This window comes from Sinocyclocheilus anshuiensis, unplaced genomic scaffold (genome assembly GCF_001515605.1).
Source record: "Sinocyclocheilus anshuiensis isolate Anshui unplaced genomic scaffold, SAMN03320099.WGS_v1.1 scaffold902, whole genome shotgun sequence".
Classification (NCBI taxonomy): domain Eukaryota; kingdom Metazoa; phylum Chordata; class Actinopteri; order Cypriniformes; family Cyprinidae; genus Sinocyclocheilus; species Sinocyclocheilus anshuiensis.
The window spans coordinates 1-10,000 of NW_015537974.1; the positions used below are offsets into that span (position 1 = coordinate 1).

Genomic DNA, 10,000 nt, shown 5'->3' on the forward strand with positions numbered 1-10,000 from the left:
TATGTATGTATGTATATATGTATGTATGTATTTATATGTATGTGTGTATATATATATGTGTATATACGTGTATATATATATGTGTATATACGTGTATACATACGTGTATATACGTGTATACATACGTGTATATACGTGTATACATACGTGTATATACGTGTATACATACGTGTATATATATATATATATGTATATACACGTGTATATACACGTGTATATACACGTGTATATGTGTGTATGTGTGTACGTGTGTGTATGTGTGTACGTGTGTGTACGTATGTGTACATGTGTGTAGGTATGTGTACGTGTGTGTACGTATGTGTACGTGTGTGTACGTATGTATACGTATATATGTATATACGTGTATATACGTGTATATACGTATATGTATATATATGTATGTATATGTGTATATGTATATATGTGTATATGTGTATATATGTGTATGTGTGTATGTATATGTATATGTATGTATATATATATGTATATATATATGTGTGTGTGTGTGTGTGTGTGTGTGTGTGTGTGTATATATATATATATATATATATACACACACGATTTTTTACCTATTTTTACCTCTCACCAGTTTATAATTATATTTATAAATGGAGTGGCTTTTTTCCAGAACAAATCACAGTTCTGAACAATTTTTTAAATTATTTTTAATTAGCAGGTCCCAAATGTTTTTTAGGGGATCTTTCAAGAGTGACTATACAGCACCAAAAAGCACATTGTGAGTTATTGCTATGCATGGTATTGTTATTATTAAACCCATTGTTTACCCTGCCATCTGAGCAGCCATGGACACAGATATGGATGGATCCACCAACTGGTGCAATATTATGCAAATAGATGTTCCAGGACCTTCCAACTTAACCCTTATTAACCAGCAGTGCCGCCTGTCCTCCAGTGATACAATCATGGGTAAGAGAAGCAGACCTTGGTTGTGTCAAGTGATTCTTTTATATGCCTGATAAAAAAAAGTAAGTTATTTTTGATGCGATGTTCTATTTTTGTCAGATCTGGACAGAGGAGTGGACCCAGAGACAGGAGAACGAGCCCAGGGGTGGATCCTCGCCTCTCGCTCATGAACACAAATCTGTGGCATGCTGGATATTGCAACCCATGACTGATAATCTGGGTACATTTGAATGTATTTTGTCTCTAATTAGTATTCTCCAAATACTGAATCGTCTTAGCATCCGAGATACTGTTAAATGACAATAAACCTATACAGACTTGCAGATGAACTGATCGCCATGTAATTTATGGGTGGTCTTCCCTTCTAGGTTATTTGAAGTTTAGAAAATCTGAACACTTCCACTGGACTCAAGTATTGTCTGTTATCTGTGCATGATAAAGGGTATATTACAATATTCTAAGGGTGATGCTTTTTAAAATTTATTCTACTGTATTTTTTGTTTGTTTTTGCGTGCGTTATCTTTTTAAATATATTTGCATATATTTCATAAAAATGCTGCATTTGACAGCAGGAAACATCTTTATATGTTGTTAAAGTGGCATGCGTTTCTGTTAATGCCAGGTGCCTCATTACATTTGTTGACAAAATATCTGCATTTTTTTTTAATACAGAAACAGCTGGTAACTTTACAATAAGGGTCTCTACACTAACCAAGATTTACAGCAAAGTTTGTCAACGTTGTTTTATGTTAGCATTTAATGCTCATTTCTACATATTCTAAATACATTAACATTTGTATTAATATATTATGAACATTTATAAATAAAAATTAACAATGAACAGCATTAATGTAGGTTCATACCTAATGCATAAATGTTAAGAAACTGAACCTAATTGAAAAGTGTTGCATTTGGTAAAATGGAAGTTGAATTTTAATGCATTATACATTTTTTTAACTGTTAAATATATTTTAAAATGTGAAATGTTTTGTGTGCCTTTTTGGAGGGAGTTTGCAAAGTTGCAGCTTCTGTGAAAATTTTTTATTACATAAACATAGTAAACTACCAAGGTGTTTTGAAAAAAAGTAAAGGGGGTTCAGCACAGAAAAAAAACAACACAACATGGTCTGATATTGAAATTTATCACTGGTAGGAAATACAAAGTGAAGCACAGAGATAATAGCACAAACATCCTAATCCAATCCAGAGTGGTTTCATTTGCCAGAGGAAAAAAAAAAAGTGGGGCCTAGAAGCTTCTGGCCTAATGACACAACACAAAGCAACAACGCAAATGGCTTTCTGATGAGAACATTGTGTTGGAGAATGGAGTTTTGCACAAATAAATGCTTGTGTCAATTTGCTATTAATTTGCTGTATTACTGTCCTTTCCGAACTCTTGTTCCATCATCCTCTGTATTTCCTGTTCCTCTACTCCTTGTCCTCCATCAGTGCACCACCCGCCTGATCATCTCCCTTCTTCTTGTGACCAGAAACGATGTCATCAATGCGCAGTAACAGAATGGCCGTCTAAGAAGAAAATTAGAAAATCCATTAACAGTCATAAGAAAAATCTTCTTCCTGGAGTCTAAAGCAGTTTTTCCTCAGTGAATAAGCCTTTTTACCTCAACTGCAGTTTTGTATGTCTGGGCTTTAACTGCCAGCGGTTCCCAGATCCCCAGCTGCTCCATTTCAGCAAGAGTTCCTGTCTCTCCATTGATACCCCATGAGGTGTTGCCCTCCTGTGTGTGCTTGGCCTGGAAAAGAGATGAGAAACACATTAACGTAGGGCTACACGATTATGACAAAAATTTCATCATAATTGTCGATTATTTCCTTGAAATTGTAATTGCAATTATTAATTACGATTATCATAATTGACAAATGATGTTTATACTATTGTTTGAAGCCACTGCATGCCATACTTTTATATGAAAATAAGCTGAAAACACTAACTGAAAAACGTATTGCTTTTCTATAGTATTAAGACTCAAATATCAACTATACTTTGGATTGTATTCTTCTTGAAATAAAAAAAGTTAAAATATGCATGGTATTATAATGTTACACAAACTAAAATTAAAACAATGGAAAAAGCCTTAAGATAACCTGTAGAAAGATCTTAAGCACGCGGAATAACATAAGTGGACTTTAAACGATTAATTGCTGCTTTGAACGATTAAGTAATTGTGGCACTCGTAATTGAAATCACGATTAGAAATTCGATTAATTGTGCAGCCGTACATTAATGTCAACTGAAATGCTGTTACTCAAGTTACTCAAGAGAAGCAGCAACATACTGAGATAAAAATACAAGAACTGTGCTATTGAATCAACTTACCCTAAGGGACGTGAGCACACGTATTGCTGAGGCTCCACAGTTCTGGATGAGTGTACGTGGGATGACCTCCAGGGCCTGAGCCACAGTGCGGTACGGCCACTGCTCTACACCAGTCAGCGCTCGCGAACGCTCCGTCAGCCGATGGGACACCTCCATCTCCACTGCTCCACCGCCTGGCAACAGATGCGGGTCCAACAGGACGTTACGACAGACCTGCATGGCATCCTGCAGGTTTCGCTCCACTTCCTGAGAAAGATCATCAGTCAAACAGTGACTGTGCAAGTCAATTAACCTGTGCAAAATCCCCTGATACCAGAGAACTCTGGCTGAGCTGATCAAATATTCAACAAATGGCCTGTTGAATTATCTCACTGTAGAGACCTTTGTGAGACTCTTTATAATGATTAAAAAAAACATTCTCATTAATCTTCCTCCGAGCATTACATAGTCATGAATTTTTAACAGTGGCCCCAGTCTCTTCATCTGTTTGGTTCCCTCTTCCTGTCTTTTCTCACCGCTAAGATCTCCTTGCTGGCCCCTCTAAGCAGAATGGTACAGGCTTTGGGGTCTTTGCACTCTGTCACAAAGGTGAAATACTCATCGCCGATCTTCTTCACTTCAAATAGGCCAGCTCCCATACCCACATCCTCTTCACGGAGCTCATCTGTTCTGCTGGCAATACGTGCACCACATGCTCTAGACAAGCAGAAGTAGAGAGTATCAGTTAACTTAAAAAAAGAAAAAAACAACCTTATTGATTTATGCAATTAAAAAATGCTGAATAAAATATATTACATAAACTTAATTATAACATTTTTAAAATGAAATGTTTAAGTTGAAGTACTAAAACTTCTAGAAATAAAATAAAAGATATACAAAAATATAAAAGAATAAAAATGACAAGCAAATAAAACGACTACAACTTAAATTAAAATGGAGAATGAAAAGAAAAGAAAAATAAAAGCTTATTTAAAACATTAATAAAAACTATAATAGTATATAAATACTAAAATAACACTAATAACCATTCACTAATGAATCATTCAAGTCAAATTGTAAACCATTTTGCCAAATTCATTAAAAAGAATCAAATCATTCTTAAAGTTTGTCACTCACAAATCAAACACCATTACACTACACAAGCAATATCTAGGCATATATAAATACAATATATATCCACTAAATACATTGCCATGATAAACATTTTAAGATTAATTTTCAAGATTTTCACATTTTAAATTTCCTATTATTTCCAGGTTTGCCAATGACTGGGAACCTTGGAATTAAGAACAAAAATTGTTTTATATTTTGTGCATGCACGTCTGACAAAATAAGCACTGATGCAATCAACTACACAAGAAAAATTCAAATATATTGACAAAAGCACATATTTCTGCACCTTGCAATACGGTTGTTGTCCGTCTTTCTGACACGACGGATTGCAGTGATGTTTGCTTTCATCAGATAGTGCTGAGCCAGATCTAGAGAGACGACAATTTAATACAACTCACATGATTGCTTGTCATCTTGCTTGGTGAGACCACCATTGCTTCTCATAAACAAATGACTGCATGAGTGCTCATATGTACCAGAGATGCCCTTTTCAGTGAAGATCAGGTCAGGTTTGAGACGAATAATGTCTTCACAGATCTGCTGGATGTACTCTTCCTCCATCTGCAGAATGCGGGCGAAGTCTTCCTCACGAGTGATCTCAATATCAGTCTGAGAGGCCAAAGGTCAGTGTTTTAGATGTTAGGCATTCAGAGGAAGATTGTGGATTCAGACAACGCCTCACCTGACTCTCACCCTTCTTGTACTCCAGAGAGCAGTCCAGCAGAACAATTCTGGGGTTCTTGATGAGTCTTCGCATACGGGGATGAGTTACATCCTTATTTACCATCACCCCCTTCAGCACACATGAGTCCTCAATGAAGCCACCAGGCACCTATTCACACACAAAAAGTGCAATTAGGTATTGCTTAACATTTAATCAGTTTAAAGACAACATGAACTGCAGGTCCTAATTTTCTCCATTGAGAATGAATTGGATCATGTATTTTGTATATTGGTTAATATTATCCAATTGTCCACACAACTCAAGTGACATCAAAAATAGCCTTATCTACAGTGGCCGAGAGAGCTCAACGCGCTGCAACTTAAAGGTGGGGTAAGCAATTTCTGGTACCCAATGTTGACATTTGAAATCACCAAAACAAATACGCCCCTACCCCAAAAGGGTCTCGCCCCTATTTTGATAGCTCCGCCCCACACATACATAAGCAACCCAGGCGACGATTAGTTCTGTGAAACAAAGCAAAACCAATGTTACATCGTGTTTACACCGTACGCGAGCGACGCAGCAAAATACTATAGGACTCATAATCAGTGATGCTGTCTACACCAGATATATATACATATCTATGGTCTACACTGGATGCGGCGCAGCACGACATGACAAAGTAAAATGCACCTACTAGGAAGAAAGAGCAATAAGACGGCATTATAAAATAAAAAAAGTGCGCTTTGATTTTTGAATGGCAAAGACGTGCTCACCCACAGACATTCACAGGTTCATTTTGAGGTATTAGCAAAACAACAAAGCTAATGCTTTTCACGGAACTTACGTAATTACCCATCATAAATTGTGATATAGCCTGGTTCGTTGGTCCGTTGGATCGGATTGCTTTCTCACTACAACCGAACCGCTCCAGAGTTCGTTTTCAATCGAGCCGAGACCACCTCGTTTAGGCGATCTCGGACCGATTGTTTTGGCGTGGATCAGCGCGATTGCCATGTTCACATATGCCCAAACGAACCGAGCTAAGGGGGGGAAATGCGCCAGGTTCCGAAGCAACAGGCCAGGTGTGAAAGCACCCTAAGAAAACACATGCAAATAGAAAGCACCAGCAAATTCAGAAAACACCATCAGTTTGCCAACACGTGTGCTTTAAATACTCAAAATACAGAAACGCGCTGCAAATACTCAGAACACAACCAAATACAGAAATGTGCTGCAAACACACACAACGCGACCAAATACAGAAAAGAGTTGCAAGTAGCACAGCCCACGTTTCAAGGGGTGTGAAACATTATGTAAGCTGGCTAACTTTTTTAACTTCCCTTTACGAAAATTAACCATGGTTTTATTATAGTAAAAGTATAGTAACCATGTTTTTTGGCCTATTGGTTACCATTTGCATAACCACAGTTGTAGAAATACCATGGTTAAACTATGGTTAGTGTAGCAAAACCATGGTTAACCTGTGGTTACCATGGTTTAACTATAGTAACCATGTTTTTTTTTTTTGTAAAATTTTCTTTTAATTTTAATTTTCATAAGGGAAGTTGTAAAAGTAAGTTAGCCACCTTACATAATGTTTCACAGTTACAGTAATTGTGTATTTCGTCAGCTTATGTAGGCTAATAATATCCAAAATGCTAAGGAATCATATCATATCAGGATGTTAAAATAAACAAAACTCTCAGCTTTCAGAGTTGACATTGATAAGCATGTCCCAGCCAGGTTTGTCGCTTGTGGTTCCCTTAAACATTTTTGATGTGGTCTGTACGTATTTGCAGCGTGTTTCTGTATTTGGTTGTGTTGCGAGTATTTGCAGCATGTTTCCGTATTTGGTCATGTTGTATGTGTATTTGCAGCACGTGTTGTCAAACAGATGATGTTTTCTTAATTTGGTGGTGTTTATTCTATTTGCATGTGTTTTTCATTTGCTCTCTCTCTCTCTCTGCCATCGTACATATCTGATAAAACGCAAGTAATTTTATTATGATTAAAGATATCTGGGAAAAAACATTCTGGAATTACATTTAAAAATTGTGCATATACACAGTAAAACTAAGTAAGAATATATACAGTTTATTTTAATTTCAGGTTACCTTCAAGAGAAAAATGGAAAATTCTTTAGGCTGTGTCCTACCTTCTCGACTTTGGCATACTTCTTAATGTCGATCTCCTTGCGTCCGTTTTCCTCCAGCTCAACAGTACGGACAGCATCTAGAGCAATGTTACAGGCCAAGGTGGACCAGCGGCTCAGCGCTTTGGTGTTGATGGCAGAGTTTATTATCTTCAACATCATGTCACGATTATTCACGTCTACTGGAGTGCTATGAGGTCGAGGAAGAAGTAGAAAAACTATAAGACTGCAGAGCACTGAAACATCTCAGCCCACTATAGCCAAGCATCCACCTTAACAATCCACCGATAAAACTCAGCAGCTTAAAGGAATGGAAAAGGAAATTTCACCCAAAATTAAAAATGCCGTCAGAATGAGAGTCCAAACAACTGATAAAAACATCACAATCCATACAACTCCAGTCCATCAATTAATGTTGTGAAGTGGAAATCTTTTGTTTATAAGAAACAAATCCATCAAGGCATTTTAACTTTAAACCTTTGCAAAATATGAGTTAATCCTCCAGTGAAAAAGTTCATGCTCTGTTGTCCTCTTATATAAAACTCCAGAACTGTTTCTCTCCTGATTCAGACGAAATGACTTTTTCACTGGAGAAAGCAATGTTATGGATAGAAGACTTGTATTTTATCCAGAAGCAACGGTTTAAGGTTAAAAATGTCTTAATGATGGATTTATTACAAACACGCAGCTTTTCGCTTCACAAGATGCTAACTGTCGAACTGGAGTTGTGCTTTTATCAGCTGTTCCACTGGTGAACAAGTGCTGAAATGCTCCAAATCCGTTCTGATAAAGTAACAAACTCATCTACAACTTAGATGGCCTGAGGGGGAGTACATTTTCAGCAAATTTAAATTTTTGGGTGAACTACTTTATTGATTGAGAGCTCACAGAGAAGAATTAAACTGGTTGTATGTGTGATTACCTGATGTCTTTGAGTATGTTCAACATGTCATCCAGAGCTTGTCTGTATGCACTTATCACCACGGTAGGATGCATCTGCTGTTCCAGAAAATGCTCAGCCACCGACAGCATCTCACCCGCTGTACACAGAATGACACGTTAGGATTTGAGCACTTCAAATGCTATTGAACAAATGTTAACATACAAACATTAATTGTTAATTGTCACATTAATTTAAATTTAACTTAATCATCCTGACACCTATTATTAATAATATTTAATATTACTAAATTAGAAAAGTTATTACTCAAGAATACATTTAATCCTACACCAGTGAGAACACAGATGACTCTCACCCAGAATAATTACAGAGGTGGTCCCATCTCCAACCTCCTCATCCTGTGTGCGGCTAATCTCAATCATGGACTTGGCAGCAGGGTGCTGGACCTGGATCTGCAAGTCACCAAAAAAAGAGAGAATATTATATCAATATTCAATAAATACAAAGCATTCATTTTATTTAACAATTCAGAGTTCATGATCACCTCTCTCAGAATGGCATTGCCATCATTGGTCATGACGATCCCACCCATTGGATCCAGAAGCATCTGCGCAGAGAACAAATCATTTCATCATACATCTTTCTAGAGAAATATCATATCTTTCATATTTTCTTACAATAGACAATACACTAAATTATAAGAGTGGTCTGAACGTCAGAAACCCACCTTCATCATAGCCCTTGGTCCCAGACATGTCCTGATGATGTCAGCTATGGTCTGAAAAGAAAAGATGAAGCAGCAAGTAAGTGATTTTTGTCTCATCTGACATGTCTATCAAGATGAAAACAATAATAATAATAATGACAGACCCACCTTAGCCGCAGTGATGTTTCCTATCTGGACCTTCCGTCCAGATTCTCTCTTGATGTTCTGACCTGTTATGAGCAAAAATAGAGCCAGTGTGGATTAAATCAGTTTAATATGATGAACCCCAATTATTTTACTCGTTTAGAAAACGCAATTATTTCAAATAATAGAATATTTAGCACATGCTAACTGAGAAAGTATCAAATATGTTATCGGTCTACTCCTAAAGATGAACAGGGTGCAGCTCTGGTCAGCACACCCTCTGTGCCGTTAGCCTGATGCTAACTAATTCATTACTTTAAAATCTCCGCTAGATAGAATCGACTGGCCCATAAAGACAGCACATGACTGAGAACTGAGCAGCGCTAGTTTTATTACTGACTGTGTAACTTGTGGGGGAATGCCTTAAATTATATTACTATTAATAAGCAATGTTAGCTACGAGGCTAACACAATGACTAATCTGAACACTGACATGAGCTTGTCAGACACGCGAGGCCCCCGTGCCACACTAGTTAGCTTAGCATTCTAGCACCGCTGCATGAATAAAACTCTTATTCAAACTGTTACCAAATCCAGCGGCGGGTCATGTGAAAGCTACACTTGCGCATCTACAGATGGGATAATGAAATAAGCACTCACTAAGCACGAGAACCGGTCGGCCCATCATGTTTGCGGCGTGGTTTAGATCACCGGTACCGGATAACGCGCACAACGGCGAGAGGAGAGGACGAACTAGGCGTGGCTGGGGATTCAGGCACACACTGAACCAATAGGCAAACGAGACGCCTTTGACATGCACATATCTCCACCAATCAAAGAAAGTCCACCAACGCTTGTGGGTGGGTGTAGACTAGAGCAGAACTGAAAAGTTCTCGAAAGAATCCTGCAATAGCTGTCGAGATGAATATTTCCTAGATAAAAACGTACATTTTACTTACAAATAATTAAACGCTCAGTTTCAGATTTACATTAAAAAAAAAAATTCTATATTTTGTTAAACAATTATACTATTTTATATTATCTAAAAATAGTTT

General features: G+C 37.2%; 1 protein-coding gene and 1 long non-coding RNA gene across 2 annotated transcripts; one reads left to right on the forward strand and one right to left on the reverse strand.

The window, feature by feature from the left end:
- The first annotated feature begins 574 nt into the window (after positions 1-574).
- On the forward strand, positions 575-1,438 carry LOC107671653 (uncharacterized). Its single transcript, XR_001632230.1, has 3 exons — positions 575-927; positions 1,024-1,144; positions 1,293-1,438. It is a non-coding gene; the product is annotated as an uncharacterized LOC107671653 (long non-coding RNA).
- A 612-nt stretch (positions 1,439-2,050) lies between these two features.
- On the reverse strand, positions 2,051-9,728 carry LOC107671634 (T-complex protein 1 subunit gamma-like). The gene is made up of 14 exons (XM_016464546.1): positions 9,606-9,728; positions 8,970-9,031; positions 8,823-8,873; positions 8,640-8,702; positions 8,451-8,547; positions 8,117-8,234; positions 7,198-7,384; positions 5,058-5,207; positions 4,852-4,984; positions 4,662-4,743; positions 3,778-3,958; positions 3,263-3,508; positions 2,547-2,678; positions 2,051-2,451 (listed from the first exon to the last, which is right to left on the reverse strand). Exons 1-14 carry the CDS (start codon positions 9,631-9,633, stop codon positions 2,353-2,355), a joined length of 1,629 nt encoding a protein of 542 aa, XP_016320032.1. The 5' UTR covers positions 9,634-9,728; the 3' UTR covers positions 2,051-2,352.
- Between the last annotated feature and the right edge of the window lie 272 nt (positions 9,729-10,000).

Bases quoted from the DNA above. Each gene is read 5' to 3' on its own strand.
- LOC107671634 (XM_016464546.1), bottom strand. From the start codon at position 9,633: ATGATGGGCCGACCGGTTCTCGTGCTTA. The intron at 8,874-8,969 runs GTGGGTCTGTCA...TTTTCTTTTCAG, and splicing joins GAAACATCACTGCGGCTAAG to ACCATAGCTGACATCATCAG. The intron at 3,959-4,661 runs GTGCAGAAATAT...CTGCTTGTCTAG, and splicing joins GACAACAACCGTATTGCAAG to AGCATGTGGTGCACGTATTG.